Here is a 20,687-nt window from a genome sequence, read left to right as displayed (position 1 = left end):
CATATCTTTTTGTCAGTCACTTGACACCATTACTGTCATAAATGGACGGCAGCGCCATTTACGAAAGAAAAATTCAACTTAATGTCAGATAAAAAAAGTTCAAATTTTCGAATGCCAAATACGAAACACTGGTTTGATTCAGTGCCAAATAGATAATTCTCCCATAAATAAATTTGTGTCAATCTTGATGACAATAGAGTGGTCAATAAAGTTATCCCATATACAAGACAGAATCCTGTGTTTTTTCCATAAAAAACCTGGAATTATCCCTGAAATGCTTGGTCATCACTTGAGCACAAATTGTGCTATGATCTATAAAATTAATCAGCTTATAATTGGAAATGTGCTAGACTAGGCATCCGTGCCTAATGTGCAACACTAGTTAACACACACGCCCTCTCTTGCTCTCAGTGAAACTTAGACCTTTTTTTTTTTGCATACACACATCCACGTGTGTTGGAGTATATTAAAGAGATGTTGATACATGTGCACCTAACCATCTAAGCTCTATATTTTGGTCGTTTATTCGTTGAATGGCAGGCGATATGTTTTCTTGATGTAGTCTTAAAAACATTAGCGTCCTATTTGCTTAGCTTACGAGTCGTATTTTTTCAGTCAACGAATAATATTTTTCTCTTATAATAAATTAACCAATAGTACTTTTGGCTCGTTGATTTGTAAAAACAAAATAAATATTATGGACCCGAGTAATTAAGGTACAAATAATAAAATCAGAACAAACATTCGGTAATTTGGTCGGTAATTACGACCCGTGGTTTCTAAATCCAGGAGGAGGCTGCCCACCGGAGCCGCGGATTAACGAGGATTCCATTCACACCTGTCCAGAGCACCATCGCCACGTCGACATCAAAACCCACCCATCCCCACCCATCTGGCCATCTCCACCCCTTCACCTTGCCGAACCTTCCAGAAGCCCCGTCCAGAACCCTACCCATCCATGGCGGCCTCCCTCCTCTCCCGCGCCGCCACCGCCGTCGCGGCGCTGCGCGGCGTGGCTCGGCCGAACCACCTCCTCGCTCGGGCCTCCCTCCCAAAGGAAACCCTCCCACCTCCCCTACTCCTACTACTACTCCTCACCACCTCCACGCCCCTCGCGGTCGTAAACCCCGCCGCTTCGCCGCCGCCTCGATCCTCCCCAATCTGACGTGGTCCTCGGTTCTCGCGCGTGCAGGGTCGGGTCGGGTGGGCGGCGCGCACTGCGGAGGGCGCCGGTGGGTCCCGGTGCGGCCCGTCGCCGCTGCTGGGCGCGTTCGGGATCGCGGCGCGGTGGAACGCCACGTCGTCGTCGTCCGCGGTGTCGGAGGCCGCTGGCGTCCACTCGCTGGCCCGGACGGAGCCCGTGGTGTCGGCCGAGTGGCTGCACGCCAACCTCAAGGACCCCGACGTCAAGGTGCGCACTAGTTCTAGCTGGAGTGTGGCGATCTGTGCTTGGCCTGTGAATCATTACTTGTACATCTTGTAGTAACTTGCAATTCGTCAAGTCAGTCATAGTATCGGTACCTCTTGATTGCTATTTTAGTAATCTTAGCTTAGCTGCCTGATAATCCATGAGAATTGTGTCAATAGATGACGCTGTCTGTGCTGTGAAACCAGCACTTAATTTGTGGATGAATGGATAAATTAATTTGTGGACGAATGGATAAATTGCTTATACTACAACTTAAACAAAGGGAAAACGAAATCTGGGGCTTGTTTGACACTATGGTATATACTAATACTAAGCAGGATTAGTTATATAACATATATCCATGAAGATTCTACTATAACAATGGGATTTATTTACCTGATACACTTTGTTCTGTCAAATGTGCCTTTCTTTTCATTAAGTATTTCTTAAGCTCATACTTCTGTTTAGGTACTTGATGCCTCTTGGTATATGCCTGCAGAACAAAGGAACCCATTACAAGAGTACCAGGTATTCATTCAGCTTGTTTGAGAATTTTAGAATAGATGTGTTACAACTTGCTAGTATGCCATTGAACTTGCATTTCTCTGATGATTTTGTACACATATCAAATCCCTCCGCACCCCTCTTCTCAAATTACACATCTCAACTTCAAATTAATCCATCAGTGTGTCGTTCATTGATCACCACATGGCATCAGTAGGCTTACCTAACCACACCGACCTTGATATACTAGCGACTGTACCTAACTTGTCCATTATGGGAATTGCTAGGCCCATGATTTTGAAACTGTATAATGCAGATATTTTCATGCTTCAATCTTGTTTCTAGGTGGCCCATATTCCTGGTGCCCTGTTCTTTGATGTCGATGGGATATCTGACAGAACATCTAGTGTAAGTTCAGCTCTGTTGCTTGTACATTCTATTGTTAACGACTCAATATCATACAAACTCTTTATGTACTACATATAATTTTGGATTTTAACTGTTATTGTTGATTGCTTGATTCTCTCCTAGTACTATATTTATATTCCTTAGTCCTTGCTATAAATGATAAGTTCAGCTCTGTTGCTTGTACATTCTATTGTTAACGACTCAATATCATACAAACTCTTTATGTACTACATATTATTTTGGATTTTAACTATTGTTATTGTTGATTGCTTGATTCTATCCTAGTACTGTATTTATATTCCTTAGTCCTTGTTATAAATGATAAAAAAAAATTATCTGTGGTGTGTGCTAAGCAAACAAATTAGGTAGGCTAGACAACATCTGACAGTAAAAGTTGAAAACATGTGCACATTAAAACATGGACATCACAGATCTGAACACACACAGGTAGGTGTTAACTTATGTGTTGTGATCTGGCAACTGCATTTTGAGTTCCCCCATAATTAATCATTCAAAGTGTTACCTAGCTACTGCAGTTAGTTTGTGCACTACCACTTAAGTTCCTTTCCCCATTCTTGTTGTCTATATATTTACTTTCCTTGGCAACCCTAATGATATCAAGCTCTCTAGTGGCCTATATTCAATAGCTGTACTAGGCCTGGGCATTCGGTTAACCGAAACCAATCGGTTCAGTTTTTGGTTTTTTAGAAATTTCGATTACCTATAAATCAAGAACCAATCGATTACTTCGCAATACCAGAACCGAGCCAATTCGGTTTCGGTTAGTTCGGTTCGGTTTCGGTTACGACCGAACTAACCGAGCCAACAGATTACACACGAAAGACACAGGGAAGAAAAAGGAAAAAAAAACATACTCGATGCCCTGGAACCGAACTAACCTAGTATATTTGAGTTAATGGGCTTGCATAGATGGGCTGAAAGTCTGGCTGGGCTTGAACTCGGTTATTTCGGTTAACCGAGCCCTGGAACCGAACTAACCTAGTATATTTCAGTTACTTAGAACTGGGAACCGAATTAGGAACCGAAATATTTGGTTTCGGTTAGTTCGGTTTCGGTTCCGGTTATTTCGGTTCGGTTTTCGGTTCTCGGTTACTTTTGCCCAGGCTTAGCTGTACCCTGTGGGTTGTGCTTGTAGAGTTGTAGTATACGAACTTGCTTGCTAATTCCTCTGAACACAGCCTGGGTTCAGCTTGTAACTTTAGGTAGATAAGATGTTGGATGGCACGTGAACCATTCTTTGTAATGATGGTATGAATTGCCATTTTTGTTCTAATAAAGAGTGAAAGAAATACAGAAGTCAGCCATTTTTTTTAACTTCCCAGTCCTTAGACTTGCCACCTTATACTGTACAGACATTATCATTTGCTTTGTCAAGGTGATAGTTTAAGCTGCTAAACATGGCGTGCTATATAGTACTTGCACTTTTTGTATTTCTTGTTTATACTAACAATATCGTCAGATCTGTTTAGTTGCTTTTTTTTTTTTGGGGGGGGGGGGGGGGGGGGGGGTAAGCATCTGCTTTTGGATTTGAGATGTATTGTTTTTTTCCCCTGGTTCAGTTACCACACATGCTGCCATCTGAAAAGGCATTTTCTGCTGCTGTATCCGCTCTTGGCATCTACAACAAAGATGGGATAGTAGTTTATGATGGAAAGGGTCTATTCAGTGCTGCTCGTGTTTGGTGGTAAGCTTCTTTTGTTCACAAAAGTATATAAAAATTGCTAGGGTCGAGGACCAAATTAGTAGTGGTTGAAACAAGATGCAAATCTTATTTGGTGACTACTAAGTACCTCTTGCCATGCAATTCGTTGTTCGTAGTTTTTGATATTTGATAGAAGTTCTTCTATGCTTGTTACCTTGACAACAGGATGTTCCGTGTATTTGGACATGATAAAGTTTGGGTGCTAGATGGAGGTTTGCCCCAATGGCGTGCTTCTGGGTATGATGTTGAATCAAGTGCCTCCAGTGATGCCATCCTAAAGGCCAGTGCTGCTGGTGAAGCAATTGAGAAAGTTTACCAGGGTCAATCGGTAATTTGTTCTATTATTTACCCTTTTTGGCAATACGTCCATTTGAAGTCACAACTGCACAGCAAGAACCTTGCTACTGCTGTTGAGCTATTGGACTCTTAGTTAAGTACGGATATTATTAGCAGATGCTCTAATTGGTGTTTAACCTCAATTTCAGCTAGACATAACCTCAGTGTGTTTCTCCAGGTTGGTCCAGCTACATTTGAAGCAAAGTTGCAGCCTCATCTTCTTTGGAGTCTTGATCAGGTCAGTTCTTAAGGGTCCCAAAAACTGCCTATTGTTGCCTTCGCAACTCACCGAACTTGTTCCACATATTTCATACTACCTTGGTCCCAAAAAGAATGACCTTATAGGTTTAGTGAAAGTCAAACTGTTGTAAGTCTGACCAAATTTATAAAATAAAATGTATCGATATTTATGATACCAAATTAGTACCATTCAATTTGTCATGCAATATAGTTTCATGGTATACCGATTTGGTGTCCTAAATGTTGATACTTCTCTATAAATTAATCAAACTTATTATAGTTTGACTTTACTAAACCTATAAGGTGATTCTTTTTTGGAAGGAGGTAGTAGCAACTAGCAACTAATAGACGATTTTTTCAGGTGAAAGAGAACATCAATACCCAGACACATCAACTAATAGATGCTCGATCAAAACCTAGGTATGTAACTCATATTCGAATTCTTAAGTCTATGAGTACATCTTACATGCATGCAGTAGCAGAGTGTATACAACCTCTGCCTGTATCCATATCGCAGGAATGAGAATATTGTTAGCATATATATTTGCTGAGAACTCAGTCTAGCTTTTGCATTTTGATACTTAAGTATCTATTAGGCAAGTCTATGTGTGTTTAGCCATGATTAGCACCTTCTATGTATACCTGATTGTATTCCTTGTATACCCAGCCATATTGGCTATATATATGAAGGTCACCCCCCCATATTGGGTGTGAGGTGTGTCTCTCTACATGGTATCAGCCTATTAGATCCTGTTTTTCCTCCTCCTTCCTCTCGTGCTCTCTCCCTGCTCGCGCCCGTCCACCCTCACCGGCTGTTCTCCTCTCACCCTCATCTCCGATGGCCTCTTCATCCTCCTCGGCAACCAGTGCAGCAGTCCGGCTGGCGTCCAGGCGTGCTTGGCGCCCCTCCTCAGGCTCATACGGCCTTGGCGCCTCCACAGCCTCCCACGACATTTGCGCCGCTCCACGTCTCTCCACCAACTCCCATGTGGAACCAGGACGGTCTCGTTGCTGCCCTCAATCAGATGCATCTCCAGGGACAACATCCCTGGGTCCTGGATTCCGGCGCCTCCTCCCACATGAGCTCCTCGGATGGTATACTCCTCTCTCGTCACCCTAATTCTTCCATTACAGTCGGCAATGGTGCACATCTTCCTGTTTCCTGTCGTGGCCGGTCTGTTCTTCATACACCATCATCCAATTTTCATCTTAATAATGTCTTAGTTGTCCCATCTCTAGTTTACAATCTTCTATCTGTCCGTCAATTTACTAGGGACAACAACTGCTCTATAGAATTTGATGCTCTTGGTTTTTCTGTCAAGGATATTCCGACCCGATGCGTGATGCTTCGCTGCAATAGTGCTGGTGATCTTTACACCTTCCCTGCTGCATCTTCCGCTCCACACGCCAACATTGCCGCCTCCACCGACCTCTGGCATCACCGTCTTGGTCATCCCGGCTCCGCCACCATTGACATTCTTCGTCGTAATGCGTCCATTAGCTGTAATAAATTAGAGCAGTTGCTATGTCATTCCTGTCAGCTTGGCAAACATGTGCGCCTCCCTTTTTCAGATTCCAGTTCACATACTTCTATGCCATTTGAACTTGTTCACTGTGATGTATGGACATCCCCGGTTGCAAGTGTCTCCGGGTATCAATATTATCTAGTTTTACTTGATGATTATACTCATTTTTGTTGGACTTTTCCACTCATTCGCAAATCTGAAGTCTCCACACATATTGCAAATTTTTGCAATTATGTCCACACTCAATTCAACCTTGCCATCAAGGCTGTCCAAACCGACAATGGCACTGAGTTCGTCAACCACACCCTCCATACTCTCTTTGCTTCTCGTGGTATTCATTTACGCCTCTCGTGTCCATATACCTCCCCACAAAATGGCAAAGCTGAACGTCTTCTTCGCACTTTAAACAACATCAGTCGCACAATGCTCCTCCATGCACACATGCCTCCTCAGTACTGGGCTGAGGCGCTCGCCACAGCCACATATCTTCTGAATAGGCGTCCATGCTCCGCTGTTAGCCACGGCATTCCATATACTCTCCTCCACAACAAACCTCCCGAGTATTCCCACATACGTGTCTTTGGGTGTCTATGTTATCCAAACTTGTCCGCCACGGCTCGCCACAAATTCTCTCCTCGCTCCACAGCATGTGTCTTCCTCGGCTATCCATCTTCCCACAAGGGGTACCGCTGTCTCGACATGGCCACTAAGCGCGTCATCATCTCTCGCCATGTGGTCTTCGATGAGACTTGTTTTCCCTTCGGGCTTTACCCCTCCAGGTCCTCGCACAGCGACCTGGATTTTTTGATTGCAGGAACTGCAGTGCCGGTGCGTCCTGCATCCTTTGCCATCTGCTGCTGGGTCGCCACCTTCCAGTTCCATTGAGGAGCTGACCGACGACCCCGCCATCCTGTTCCACGGCCCTGTACTTCCTGCCGCTCCACCAGCAGCAGCTCCATCACCTGCTACTTCTCCAGCGGCAGCACCTCCGTTTCCAGTGGCTGTCCCGCGGGACATCCGCTTCGTCTACAGCAGGCGTCCCCGGGGGCCTGACGGCTCCTCTACAGCACAAGGCTTGGCTCCAGCACCAGCACCAGCTCCAGCACCTGCTCAGCCGCCTCCTGCCTCTGTCCAGCAGGCTCCTGCTCCTATACAGTCGGCGGCTGCTCCTGTCCAGCAGCCAACGATGTCTGCAGCTCCTTCGGCACCTCCTGTCCAGCCGGAACGCCGCATTACACGGACCCAGTCCGGGGCCATACCGGTTATGCGGTATGTTGGCCTCTGCGACGATCACTCCGTCTCCACTTCCCTCCAGCTACCGTGGTGGTTTGGCTGATCCAAACTGGCGCGCGGCAATGGCTGAGGAGTACCAGACGCTCATCGACAACGGAACATGGCGCCTCGTACCCCGCCCACCCGGCGCCAATGTGGTCACCGACAAGTGGATCTTCAAGCACAAGTACCATTCCGATGGTACCCTCGCTTGTCACAAGGCTCGCTGGGTGGTTCGTGGCTTCTCTCAGCGCCACGGCATCGACTACGACGAAACCTTCAGCCCGGTGGTCAAACCAGCCACCATCCGGACTGTCCTCAGCATTGCTGCCTCCCGCGCCTGGCCCATTCATCAGCTCGATGTCAAGAACGCTTTCCTCCATGGTCATCTGGAGGAGACCGTCTACTGCCAGCAGCCCCCAGGCTTCGTCGATCCTGAGCTTCCTGATCATGTGTGCCTGTTGCAGCGCTCCCTCTACGGCCTGAAGCAGGCTCCCCGAGCCTGGTACCAGCGATTTGCGACATATATTCGCCAGCTCGGCTTCGTCGCCTCGGCCTCCGACACCTCCCTCTTTGTCTACAAAGACGGGACCAGTATCGCCTACCTGCTTCTGTACGTCGACGACATCGTCCTCACTGCGTCCTCGACGGCCCTGCTACAGCAGATCATTCGGCGCCTCCACTCTGAGTTCGCCATGACTGACCTGGGTGCACTCCACTTTCTCGGCATCTCCGTCACTCGCTCCACCGACGGGCTGTTCTTATCACAGCGACAGTACGCCGTTGAGCTCCTTCAACGCGCCGGCATGGCTGAGTGTCACTCTACAACGACACCTGTTGACACTCATGCCAAGCTATCTGCCACCGCTGGTGCCCCTGTTGCTGATCCGTCCGCGTACCGGAGTCTTGCTGGTGCACTCCAGTACCTCACGCTGACCCGTCCTGACTTGGCATACGCCGTCCAACAGGTGTGCCTCTTCATGCATGATCCCCGCGAGCCGCATCTCTCGATGATCAAGCGGATTCTACGCTACCTGAAGGGCACTCTCTCCTCCGGCCTCCACATTGGTGTTGGCCTTGTTCAGTCAGTGGTCGCCTATTCTGATGCTGACTGGGCTGGCTGCCCCAACTCTCGGCGCTCAACCTCCGGCTAATGTGTCTACCTCGGCGACAATCTGATCTCCTGGTCCTCCAAGCGCCAGACCACGGTCTCCCGCTCCAGTGCCGAAGCTGAGTACCGTGCTGTTGCTCATGTGGTGGCCGAGTGTTGCTGGCTGCGCCAGCTCCTGCAGGAGCTCCATGTTCCTCTTGCTTCGGCGACGGTTGTCTACTCCGACAATGTCAGCGTTGTCTACATGACAACCAATCCAGTTCATCATCGCCGAACGAAGCACATTGAGATTGATATTCACTTCGTCCGTGAGAAGGTCGCCTTGGGCCAAGTTCGGGTCCTTCATGTGCCGTCCTCTCACCAGTTCACAGACATTATGACCAAGGGTCTTCCTGTACAGTTATTTACTGAATTTAGATCCAGTCTTTGCGTCCGGGATCCTCCCGCTTAGACTGCGGGCGGGTATTAGGCAAGTCTATGTGTGTTTAGCCATGATTAGCACCTTCTATGTATACCTGATTGTATTCCTTGTATACCCAGCCATATTGGCTATATATATGGTCACCCCCCCATATTGGGTGTGAGGTGTGTCTCTCTACAGTATCTTTTAAGCAGTACACCATAGTAACACTAATACAGTTATGCTATAGAATATAGATATGTTTTTGTAATTCAAGTGTATTTTGATGCACAAGTATATTTTAACCAGTACATAAACACATACTAACACTAATGCAGTAATGTTGTAGATATGCTTTGGTAATTCAAGTTTTGTACCTTTTCTACTTGTTTTATGCTCAACAGCCTGACATTTTCATATTTACCTGATTTGAAACTTCTGTACAGATTTGATGGTGCAGTTCCTGAGCCGCGCAAGGGAATTAGAAGTGGTCATGTGCCTGGGAGCAAATGTGTTCCTTTTCCTCAGGTGGAAATTCTCCACTGCTCCATACTGTGATCAGTTCATTTTTGCATCTGGATGTTTTACCGTGTTTACACTTTACAATGGATGGTAATGGACACTTATCTGATAAATTTCATAGCCGGAGTTAATTTTCAGCATATGATACTTTGCACTTATTCCTCATTTTAACATCATATTTTTCTGCATCCGTCCTTTCATTTTAGTAAGGTGTAAATGTTGTTTTCTAGATTCATTAATTGTCAGCTCAAGTTGGTTGTATGCCAGTGTTATGTTATACTATGATTTGGTTGATTAGGTAGTTAGCATGTTGACATAGTCAGAGATCGTGTTGTTGGTAGATGCATTTGCATTGAAGGCTACTCTTCCTTATACTGATACTTCATCTACCATAATAGGACGGAGAATTGGATGTTCTTTCTGTGCTTGCACTTTCTTTGTACCTGGGCTATGCTCTGTCACTCTGGAACTTGAATGGGTGTTTCAGCTAGAAATTCATATATCATAATCCCTTTTCTCTCCATCCGAGTGTTGCCCAAGATGTTTTTGTATCTCTGGAAGTATTATTTATGTTATTGCTTATTTTTACATGACTTTCTTCAGGTGCTTGACAGTTCACAAAAGCTATTACCTCCAGATGAACTCCGTAAACGATTTGAGCAAGAAGGTAATATTTCATCCATATAGGTTGCAAGTACCTAATTCATGCTCGATGGTAGCATCCAGTAGCCTGGTCTTATCATATTTTATTGGGTATTTCCTCCCAGTTGTGAAAATATTAAACTCCATATCCAGCATAGCTTCCGCGCCCTTAGAAGCCCTCTTGCTACTGTTGATGTACAGTTGTCCATTGCTATTGTGCTGCGTGTCTTTGCGTAATTGTGAGTTAGTGAAGTTTGCACAACATTTGTTGTATGCTGATTACTGGCAGTAGTGGATGGCGGTGTCCATTTTTATGGTACCTAACATAGAACTGCACTAGCCAAGTTTTAACATTAGCAGTATCTATAATTTTTCTAGTGTGATTCATTATCAGGAATCTCTCTTGATCAACCCCTTGTGACCTCTTGCGGCACTGGCGTGACAGCATGTGTATTAGCCTTGGTAAGATTACCTGGGACTTGCGCTTGGTATTTACTTTACAAAATAGCAGTGCTTCTGTAACCATTGCTCTCATTTTAGGGCCTTCATCGCCTTGGCAAAACTGACGTCGCGATATACGATGGATCATGGACCGAATGGGGTGCCCACTCCGACACTCCAGTTGTAACTGCTGTTTAGGCTCATGTGTTCTTCATAGAGGAATCAAGATTGTATTTTCCTTCTGTAATCCTATGGAGAAAGGCGATGTTAAAGTTGGAAAAACTGAAGAGGTTGATCGGAGAAATGCTATGTTAAGGTTGGAAACTGAAGAGGTCGGTTGGGTGTATGGCTGGTGTGAATCGAAGCCTTTTGGCCTTCACTGTAAATGCTGAAACAGAAGAATTGTTACATAAAATGAATTATAAGATAACTTCCCTTGGTCTCTTCTCTTGGTGGAATAATAATAATAATGAAGTTTAGAAAAAAAAATAACTGCCGTCAATGTTGGTTTCTGGTATATGTGAGCTAACTATACTTAACATAATAATGTACATATCTACTTTACATTCAAAATCGTCGGGGTGCAGAAGCGCCGATCTTTGGTCATTTGAGCAGGGTAGATGTCTCTGTCGTGCTTGACCGAGTGGTGCCGGTGCCCGTGCTGCTGCTGCTGCCGCCGCCTGTCGTAACGGAAGATGTGTAGTATAAAGCATCAGGCGGTGGCATGTAGGTTGCCACCGGCATCCTCGCCGGCAGGCTTGGCAGCGGTGCCTCCAGCCGCAGCACGTTGACGGCCTGCCTGATGGACGGCCTCAAGCTCCGGTCAGGGTGCGCGCACCAGAGCCCGACCACCATCACCGTCTCCATCTGCCGGGCGTCGAACTCACCCTTCAGCCGCGTGTCGGCGGCGTCGAGGATGGCTCCTCTGCCGTACCATTCCCAAAGCCACTGCACGATGTGGATCACGTCTTCTTCGCCGTGGCGACGCACCAGGGGCCGCTGGCCGCAGGCGATCTCTAGAAGGACGACGCCAAAACTGTAGACGTCCGACTCGGCGTTGGCCCTGCCGGTGATCATGCACTCCGGGTCCATGTACCCCATTGTGCCGGCGAGCACCGTGGTCTGCGAGCCCCGGCCGTGGTCGACCAGCCTCGCCAGCCCGAAGTCGCCGAGCTTGGCGTGGAAGCAGGCGTCCAGCATCACGTTGCTGGGCTTGATGTCCCTGTGCACCACGCACTGCTCCCACTCCTCGTGCAGGTACAGCAGGGCCGACCCGAGCCCCAGCACGATCTCGTGCCGGACTGGCCATGGAAGCAGAGCGTCGTCGCTGGCTCTGTACAGGTGTGTGTCGAGGCTGCCGTTGGGCATCAGCTCGTAGACGAGGAGCAGCTCGGCGCCGCCGTGGCACCAGCCGATGAGCTGCACCAGGTTGCGGTGCCTCAGCCGGCTGATGATCCTCACCTCCGAGGCGTACTCCTTCCTCCCCTGCTTCGAGCCCTTCGATACCCTCTTGACGGCGACGTGAAGGTCCATGTCCTTGAGGAATCCTCTATACACGGACCCAAACCCACCTTCTCCAAGCTTCTGCTTGTCCGAGAAGTGGTCGGTGGCAGTGGCGAGCTCGCCGTAGCGAAACCGCTTTGGCCCGGTCCCTTTCTCGAACTCGTCCTCCATCTCCAGCTCGTCGCCACCCTCTTCCAGCTCCCGCTCCATCGTCTGCCGGGCGCGCTTTCGCCGTCGGCGCAGGAGGAACCAGACTGACAAGCATAGAACTATCAAGAAAGAGGCAGCACCGGCGGCAGACAAACAGACCACTAAACCCTTGGAGACCGACGGAGAATCCGTCGGCGGCGGTGGCGCCGTCCGGCGCGGCGGCATGGTGATGTCGAAGGCGCCGATACTGTACCTGACGTAGCAGCTGTACCCCTTGAGCGCGCCGCCGGTGTTGTTCGGGAACCTCCCCGGCAGCCGACGGATATACGTGTCGAGGCACCACCGCACCAGCTGCATTCGCTGACCGTCAGGTCCCGCGTGCACTGCGCGAGCCCGTACACCGAGTCCGACGAGCCGGCGAGCGGCGCGCTATCGTTCGCGACGAACAGCAGCGAGCCGGGGGGCCTCCTGAAGAGCCGGTTCATCAGGCTGGAGCGCGCGTCCTCGAGCCTTGCCTGGTCGACGGTGCTGGGCCAGATGACGTAGAACGCCTCGTCGCGGCTGGCCACGGAGAAGAAGTCGGTGTCCGAGTAGCGGAGCACGCACGCGTCGTACGCCGCGCTCACGTTCCGGCTGCCCGGGCACAGCGCGGTGATCCCGGCGGGCGCGCCGGCGAGGCACTCCAGGCACTGCGTCGCGTTGCGGTCGGCGTAGCACATGATGAGGCCGAACACCTGGTCGGCCCCCGTCCCGGCGGTGCCGTTGTAGAACCACCCGTTGTCGCCGGCCGCCGTGGGGAGCGCAGCCAGGAGCTGGTCCAGGTTCTTCTTGTACTGGCTGCCGTCGGTGTAGTTGCCGCGTGTCGAGCAGGAAGGCGCAAACGGCAGCACCGTCTTGGCGCCCTGCCCAGCTGCCGCGACGAATACCAAGGCCAAGGCGGCGAGGAGGAGAAGGCCGGGGGCCATAGCCGCTAGCCGGCCGGCAGCTCTCAGCCGCCCTGTGCTGTGACTGGGACGCCGTTGCTTGCTGGTCTCTGTTGGTCCTCCGAGCTGTGTTGCTCTCTTTATGAACCGTCAGGCGTCAGGCGTCAGGCGTCAGCCGCCGCTGATGAGGAATCGTAGTGGATCAGGTAGGTTTTTGAGCTGTTCAATTCCTGCACGATGCAGGGAGGGACCCGGCGTCATGTGTCTTGGCGTGCAGTTGCGGAAACCAAACTGTCATAATAAAGCAGCTAGGCGAAGTTGCGAGTGTCAACAAGGAGGACCGTTTCGTAGCAGTCCGTTGTGTGACAAATGCCATGCCAGCTTCTTGTAGATTTCAGTGGTGTTTTTCTTTTGGTTCAGAAGAAAAGCTTTCCCTTCTGCGTCAGGAAGTTCAGGAGGATAGAATTCATTTGCAAGTGAAAAGCTTTCCCTTCTGCGTCAGGAAGTGCAGGAAGTTTCGCAAGAGTGGTAAAAAAAGTTTTGTAGTAGGTTAGTACTCAATCCATCCTAAATTATAAGACATTTGACTTTTTCGACACAAGTTTGACCACTCGTCTTATTTAAAATTTTGTGCAAAACATCACTTCTTTTGTCATGGCTTGGTTTATTAAAAAAAGTTCTTTAAAAATGACTTAAATTTAACTATATTTACATAAATTTTTTGAATAAGACGAGTGGTGAACTTGATGTCAAAAAAGTCAAACATCTTATAATTTAGGATGGATGGAGTACTGTAGTACTGAGCTGCTTTGAATATTCCGCAGTTGCCGGCCTGCTTTTAGCAAGCTTGGATCAAGTCTGTTATCAAATCTGCTCCTTTAATCCGATTGTCACCCGGAAAAAACAGGGAGGCCATGCAGAACTACAAATGGTGACAGTGTTGGTTCCTGTCAGAGTTCAGGCACATGCAAGATGGGTCTGCGTGCTCAACCAACGGAAGACCTCGTAATTCAGTCAAGGAGAGAATAGTATTCAAACTCAGCTATGTACGATACAAGAAAAGAACGGTTCCCGGTCATCTTCTCTCTCTCTCTCTTTGAGATTACACCGGTCATCTTGACGTCTGTGTGCTGTCGTTGTTAAGTGAGGTAGCCGTTGGGACGCCGTGGTGTCGTCGGTTTTTTTTGGTCTCTGAACAATGGATACCTCTGAGTCTCTGACTCGGTCGCCAGTAGAAGAGTTAACTGAACTTGAAGCTTCGACATTTAGTTTTTTTATTACTTCTTTACATTTATTATCACCGCAATCTAAGCTCCACGTGGGCAGATTACATCTACAGCTCGACGAGGTTACGTTATTACACATATACACATCTAAGGTTTAGGGTTTGTTTGGCACAAGTCTAGCTTCGAGATTTATGTTGGATCTATAGTTTATAAACTAAATTAAGGTGGTTCAAATATTTTTATTTAATCTAAAGTATAAACAAAATGAGTTATGTAAACATGTTTGTATTACAGATCTAGGATTTTCTAGAAGTACAGGTCGCAAACTCTAAAAAAATCTATGAATTTCCTAGAGCCGGAGCTTTATTAAACACAACCTTATATATAAGGACTCAATTGGCGAGCCTAGGCGCCCCGATGGCAAGACGTTGCCGCGCGATGCACCCAACGGTGCGCATGATCGACGGTGGAACACCCTAAAAGGGCGAGCTCCCGCTCTGTGCGGGGTCTGGGGAAGGGTGTTAGTGGCAAGCCTTACTCACGCATTCGCAATGCGAGGAGACCACGACTCAAACCCGGTACCTTCCGGTCACAGGCGGTAAGACTCTACCGCTTGTACCAGACCCGCCCTTCATTTAAAACATGGACTAAGGAATATAAATACAGTACTAGGATAGAATCAAGCAATCAACAATAACAATAGTTAAAATCCAAAATATATAATATGCAGTACATAAAGAGTTTGTATGATATTATGCTTAGATTGTACGGAACACCCTGATTGCAAAAATTTCCTCTGCCTCTGAATCCTCCCTCCCGCGCACTCGTTCTGTGCCCAGAAGTCGCCGCTGCCAGTCGAGATAACTCGCCGTGGCAAGCAACGGGTGCCTTGCATAGATGGATGAACGAGTTCTCCTTGACACGCTGGTTCTCTGAGCTGTTTTGAGCTGAAATATACGATGGTCTCTACTCTATCAAATTGTGTTAAAATAGGTATATTCCACGTCATGCATGTGTTGCTGATTTTTCGAAAATGTTTGTAGATGAACTCATCATCGAGTGAAGAAGAGGAAGAAGCATTTGAGGTTGCACGGAATCAATTGGATGTCATGCAAGAATAGAATATGGTGCTGTTACAAGCATGTTTGGTATGTACTATGAAGCCACTTTCTTGAACAAATACAAGACGAGAGAAGAATTTGTGCTGATTAATTTCATTTCATTGATTAACTACCAAGCATTTCAGGGATAAAGAATGCATTCCAGTGTTTTTTTAGGAAACAGGATTGTGTATGATTACCACAAATTCATAGTCGTCTTGATGGAGAAAAAAAGAAAACATATCCGAAAATCATCAGACACAAAATTCTTCCATAGTACTCTGCAACGGTGCTGGAATCGATAGCAAATCGGAGAAGCCATCCACCATTTACCAATCACGCTAAGATTTATTGCGACCGGCCTTCTCCTCAATACCAGACTGCGAAAACCTCTTCCTCAGGACCTCAAGGACTTCTTCCATCTTTACATGCTTGACTCTGAGCAGCACCATAGCATGGTACAGCAGATCAGCCATCTCCGAAGCTGCACGAGATTGGCCCTCGTTCTCAAGCAGCGTTTGAATTAGTTCGCCAGCTTCTTCACTGAATTATATGCAAAAATAGCAGCATTGACATTAAGAGAGAAATACATTGCCATTCTCATTAAGAGAAAGTAGGGAGAAGGAGAACAAAACATGGCAATACCAAAAGAAAAAGGTATGAAATGTGCCTGAGTCAGGTAAGAAAAACGTATTCTCTCACACATTTAGTGATGCCAAGTCATAAACTCACTACAAAACCATCAATAAACAAATCCTGACACAGACAAATGAATTTTTATCATTTCTGGTCTCCTGTACGATCAAATCTTGTTGCACCAAATTAACCCATCAGTTCTCCAGTCAAATGCAGTACTATGAAAGCATAAATAAACATAACTGAGGCATTAAGTTAATTCAACATGGATCTATCTATTTTAAAATGCAGAACTTGGTGAACTAGACTCAGAAAAAGAGAGAGAAGACTCAATGCTTTAATACCAGTTCTCTTTCCCATTAAAATTAACAGTTTTCTAATAATACTGTACCGTGATGGCTCAGAAAAAGCATAACATCACATACCGTATTTTCGAGCAAAGTAGCTGGTTATCAAGCAATAGTTTTTTGGTCCATGATGGCTTGCCACCTCCTTCAGTAACTTTCTCCGCCTTTCGTCTACTAATTGTATCTTCAAGTGAGTACAGGGTTGTCACAACCTGCATGCCTTCATTGGGCTGTGAACGGAAATCACATATTAATTTAAATCATGAGTCAAAGTCTATTGCAGGAAAGGGTAACTTGAGAATGAGTACCTTCGAACTTTGTAGAGCATCATAAACTGAAGTATAGTAACAGGTTTCTGCTCCTGTATGGCAGGTAGGTCCATCTGGCTTTCCAAGGTATATTATCTAAGTTGTATGAAAAACAAAACATCTACGCAGTTAGTACCCTCTAAAGCTGAAGTGAAAGTATTTATTCACAACAGAGAACATGCTTACAGAATCACGGTCACAGTCAAGGAAAATGTCATGAACATTAATGAAGTTCATGGATGTCTCCCCTTTTGTCCACAGGGAAGACCTTGAGCGGCTAAAGAATGTAGCTTTCCTGGTTGATATAGTTTTTGCAAGGGCTTCTTTGTTAGCAAAACCCTGCATAAGAATGGCGCCAGTATCCACATTCTGTGCAATAGCAACAGCCAACCCTTTGCTATCCCACTTCACGCTGTCTAGTAACGTGTCAACCTGATTTTTTTATCCAGCACGATAATGAACTTATGTTAGGCTTTATTGCTTTAATGATAGTTTAAACTCAATATTAGGGGAACAATAAAAAAACAGACATTCTGCTTCCATTTAAAACTGATACAAAATTGTAGCAGAGCTACTGCAAAGTCTCAAATGGCTGTAGTTCATACTACTATCAGAGTCTACACTGGAAAGATATTGATATTCAAGAGGTTAGAAGAATATATCTGCATGTACAAGGAAATACGTAAATGAATTCTAAATCCTCCGAATAAACATATATTATATTAGTATATATTGGTATATCAGTCCTGATATATATAGGACGACTAGGACCAACCAACACCCTGGTCAACAACTAATCCCGACTAGTCTTCTGGTTGGTCCCATGGAGACTAGGATTGGCTAGACGACTAGATAACATCGATGGTGCATCAAGAACGTTGGCTGCAAGCAATGCACTAGCACCATAATTTTGTGGTATTCCATCCTATTACAGCATAAACAGAGCAATCTATCCAAGGCAACAGGAAATGTCTTTGCTGCAACTCTCCTTGAGTGGAACAAATAAAACCTTGCACAACACTAGTGGTGGATCCTCATCCAGGGCCTGTAGCCATCATGTGGAAGTGTAGCGGTCCTCACCCTCAACAGCGCACTTAAAGGGTAGGAACCGATTGCATCCCCAGTGGCTTACAGCCCGCTCCAATCCCCCCAACTATTTTGGTCCCGAGGTAATAAGAGAAGCAGATTTCGCGAGAAGAAAAGAAAAAGAAAAAACTCCAAACCTTGGTGTCGACGGCTACAGCTCCTGGCGCAGACTGCGCGGAGCCCGCCGCCACGGAGACTGCCGGGTACGGCTCCCTGCGCCTCCTCCATCCAGGGGCCGAAGCAGCGACGGAGCGAACACTGGGGCGGGATGTCCCCCTCGAGAAGATTCCCGCGCGGCACGCTGAGGAGGAGGAGGACGCGGGCGAATGAGTTGGTGCGGCCGCCGGAGCCGCCGCCATCGGAACCCCGAGTGTGCGGTGTGTGTGAGTTCTTCTTCAGAACAATTGAAGAATGGAATTCAGAATAAAACACGAGTACGACAAACTGCTTGCTTGCTAGCTAGTTGCTAGTACGTACAAAGCCTGTGCAGCTGTACTTGTGCCGTAGTTCGCCCTGCGCCTGCCGTGTGCTGTGGCTGCAGCAGGTCAGGAGCGGGTGCGGCTGGCCGGCTCCGGCTGGCGGCGCCGTCCGCACGACCGCACGCCCCGGCAACCCCTCTTCGATCTGGCGTCGCGCTTCCCCTCTCCCCTCTCCCCGATGCGCCTGCACCGCCGCTCGATTTGGCTGGAGGCCGGCGCTAGGCTCCGATTCGGCTAGCGGTAGCTGTGCGCGAGAGGAGAGCGGGGCAGCAGCCAGCAGGTGCAGGTTTGCTCTGCGCTGGCCGCTGGGGCGCCGAGAATTGGTAGCCCGGCCACATGGATTGGGCCTTCAAATTTGGATGGGCCTAAGCTCATATCCGCAACGGCACGTGGACTCGTTGTCGCCGCCGTGGTGCTGGTGCCAGCCGATCAGCTGCCCGAGACACGGCTGGTTATGATCTTCTATCTAGTACAGTAAGAGCCTAGGCTTTCTGTTTCATTTTACTGGTAAATTTATATGTCTGTCGCGGACTCGTGGTTTGGTGATTTACTGGTAAATTTTACAGGCTCGCCTTTCAGCTTTTGTGGGGTTTCGTCGTCATCTTCCACTTAGCTTGAGTGTTTCATTTCTTATCGGTCACGACGGCGTTGCCAGAAACTCGACTGTGAAGGGCCCAATTGTACTACTCTTTTTTTTTCTTTCAAAATTGAGTAAAATATATCAAATTTTATAATGCAACTTTGGTTCCACGGCACACACCTCCCTCCGTGCATGATATGATTGCCGCTATATCTTCTCTTCACTTCACAGTACTAAAACATTATCATCAACGACAACATACTTAAAACTAATTAATAAGGTCCTGTTTAACGTAACTTCTTCGGTACCTTCAGCAACTGTCTGGGTCTACTTTTTTTTCGAAATAGGTTAAAACGAATTACCTCATCAACTACTGGAGCTGAAAATATCCCTCTCTTAGGTCTACTATGAGAAGTTGTTTTACCAAACGTTTTTTCGACACAGCTTCGGCTCCAACAGAAAGACATGTATAAAACGGGCCTAAACCTAAAGTGAAGTATACCCTCCACCCATACTATATGTATTTATCGGTTTCTCCTAAGTCAAAACTATGTTACGTTTCACCAAATTTATAGGAGAAAATACAGAATTAATATTATTAAATCAGGTGTTCCATAAATTTTTATAATATACTTAACCGTGTGTCATAATAATTACTTTTTCTAGACTTTCAAACTAACCTAGTCATATTAACTTTTATGACGGATGTATGTAGTAGGAAAATTGTGAATCCGGCGTATTGGAGTATTATTAATTCCTGCTTTGTTTGCTTTTTGTTTTTGTTTTTTGCAAAGTTATATAGGGTTGAATTGCTATTTTTATATTATATAGGTTTTTTTATCTTAACTTCTTTCGGGGGGCATTATCTGTGTTGGGATTAGTGGTTTCTTTGTTCAGATGTAATTGGATCGGCCCTCTGCTGAAAATTGTTGAAGGTGTGGCAGCTTAGAGGCAAACTGTGTCAGCCGTAACTCTGCATGCTGGCTTGCAACTCTGCATTGACTGAAACATCTTCCAATCACCGTGTGATTTCATGGCCATTTCAATAACTGAAGCAAATTTTCAGTCAGTGCTTAATTTAGCATTGTCATCATAGTCTTCTGACCTTGATAGAACATACGTAACAAACACATATACACACAGCTCCCTTTTTTTTTTGATAAGTTGACGGGAGGGGAGAGAGTCCCCCACCTGGGTTTTCATTCATATTTGGCTCTTAATAGCCATGAGGTTTACAAATATTGTTTGGAATACATTTTCGTGATTATTTTACATTGCGCTAGCTAAGATTGAGCACCAAGTAGTAGCAACCTCCCTATCATTACGTGGTAAACGAGCACCCCAAAGGTAGGCTTCAGTTTTGCATGCTGCCAATGTTGCGGTCAGTGAAGTCCTGTCAGAGCTGAAGACAAAGCCGTTTCTTCTCTTCCAAATGTGCCAGCATCAAAGCAGGAGGAAAGTGTTGAAGAACTTGCCCGGTATGTGTTCAGGTTGTTGCAGTTCTCTGATTGCTTGCACCGGCCAGTCAGCATTAGTGGTTATCTGAATGGCATTCCAGAATTCTTGAGCTTTTGGGCAGCCTTCCAGGATATGTGCTGTCGTTTCTTCAGGCGCTTGGCAGGCTTCACAGACCGTGTTGTCGACGATGTGCTTCTTTATCAGATTTGTTTTGCATTTGATTCTCTCTTGGGAGAGCAGCCAGGCAAAGAATTTGACTCGTGGTGGAGCCTTGTTCTTCCAAACAAACTTTGTCCAGGCGTTCGGAGCTGATTGCTCACTCTTCAGCGCTCTGTATAGCATGGCTGTGTCGAGGTCT

The 20,687-nt window shown here is 46.8% G+C and overlaps 2 protein-coding genes and 1 pseudogene across 3 annotated transcripts; 1 reads left to right on the top strand and 2 right to left on the bottom strand.

Moving 5' to 3' along the window:
- Window positions 1–895: 895 nt before the first annotated feature.
- On the top strand, window positions 896–10,978 carry LOC136504158 (thiosulfate/3-mercaptopyruvate sulfurtransferase 2-like). Its single transcript, XM_066499024.1, has 12 exons — window positions 896–1,117; window positions 1,193–1,411; window positions 1,877–1,936; window positions 2,258–2,320; window positions 3,901–4,025; window positions 4,209–4,371; window positions 4,558–4,617; window positions 4,981–5,039; window positions 9,375–9,456; window positions 10,054–10,117; window positions 10,487–10,554; window positions 10,633–10,978. The coding sequence occupies exons 1-12, from the start codon at window positions 959–961 to the stop codon at window positions 10,729–10,731; spliced, it is 1,221 nt and encodes a 406-aa protein (XP_066355121.1). The 5' UTR covers window positions 896–958; the 3' UTR covers window positions 10,732–10,978.
- Window positions 10,979–11,136: 158 nt separating this feature from the next.
- LOC136505403 (L-type lectin-domain containing receptor kinase IX.1-like) lies at window positions 11,137–13,151 on the bottom strand (annotated as a pseudogene).
- Window positions 13,152–15,521: 2,370 nt separating this feature from the next.
- On the bottom strand, window positions 15,522–18,587 carry LOC136505499 (histidine biosynthesis bifunctional protein hisIE, chloroplastic-like). 2 transcript variants are annotated; one of them, XM_066500657.1, is made up of 6 exons: window positions 18,290–18,587; window positions 17,950–18,205; window positions 16,913–17,158; window positions 16,727–16,822; window positions 16,497–16,648; window positions 15,522–15,978 (listed from the first exon to the last, which is right to left on the bottom strand). In XM_066500657.1, exons 2-6 carry the CDS (start codon window positions 18,169–18,171, stop codon window positions 15,777–15,779), a joined length of 918 nt encoding a protein of 305 aa, XP_066356754.1. In that variant the 5' UTR covers window positions 18,172–18,205; window positions 18,290–18,587; the 3' UTR covers window positions 15,522–15,776. The 2 variants fall into 2 exon arrangements, with proteins under 2 accessions (XP_066356754.1, XP_066356753.1); XM_066500656.1 differs by having other exon boundaries at window positions 15,523–15,978; window positions 17,950–18,202.
- Window positions 18,588–20,687: the final 2,100 nt, after the last annotated feature.

This window comes from Miscanthus floridulus, chromosome 14, assembly GCF_019320115.1.
Source record: "Miscanthus floridulus cultivar M001 chromosome 14, ASM1932011v1, whole genome shotgun sequence".
NCBI lineage: Eukaryota > Viridiplantae > Streptophyta > Magnoliopsida > Poales > Poaceae > Miscanthus > Miscanthus floridulus.
Note: the sequence above shows the minus strand (reverse complement) of the source record. Positions and strands in the feature narration are given on the sequence as shown.

Excerpts from the sequence above, each read along its gene's own strand:
- LOC136504158 (XM_066499024.1), top strand. The coding sequence starts at position 959 with ATGGCGGCCTCCCTCCTCTCCCGCGCCGCCACCGCCGTCGCGGCGCTG. Across the intron at positions 1,118-1,192 it reads CCACCTCCACGCCCCTCGCG|GGTCGGGTCGGGTGGGCGGC; the intron begins GTCGTAAACCCC and ends TCGCGCGTGCAG. Across the intron at positions 1,937-2,257 it reads ACCCATTACAAGAGTACCAG|GTGGCCCATATTCCTGGTGC; the intron begins GTATTCATTCAG and ends TCTTGTTTCTAG.
- LOC136505499 (XM_066500657.1), bottom strand. The coding sequence starts at position 18,171 with ATGGCGGCGGCTCCGGCGGCCGCACCAACTCATTCGCCCGCGTCCTCC. Across the intron at positions 16,823-16,912 it reads TTGACTGTGACCGTGATTCT|ATAATATACCTTGGAAAGCC; the intron begins GTAAGCATGTTC and ends CATACAACTTAG. Across the intron at positions 15,979-16,496 it reads CTACTTTGCTCGAAAATACG|TGAAGAAGCTGGCGAACTAA; the intron begins GTATGTGATGTT and ends CATATAATTCAG.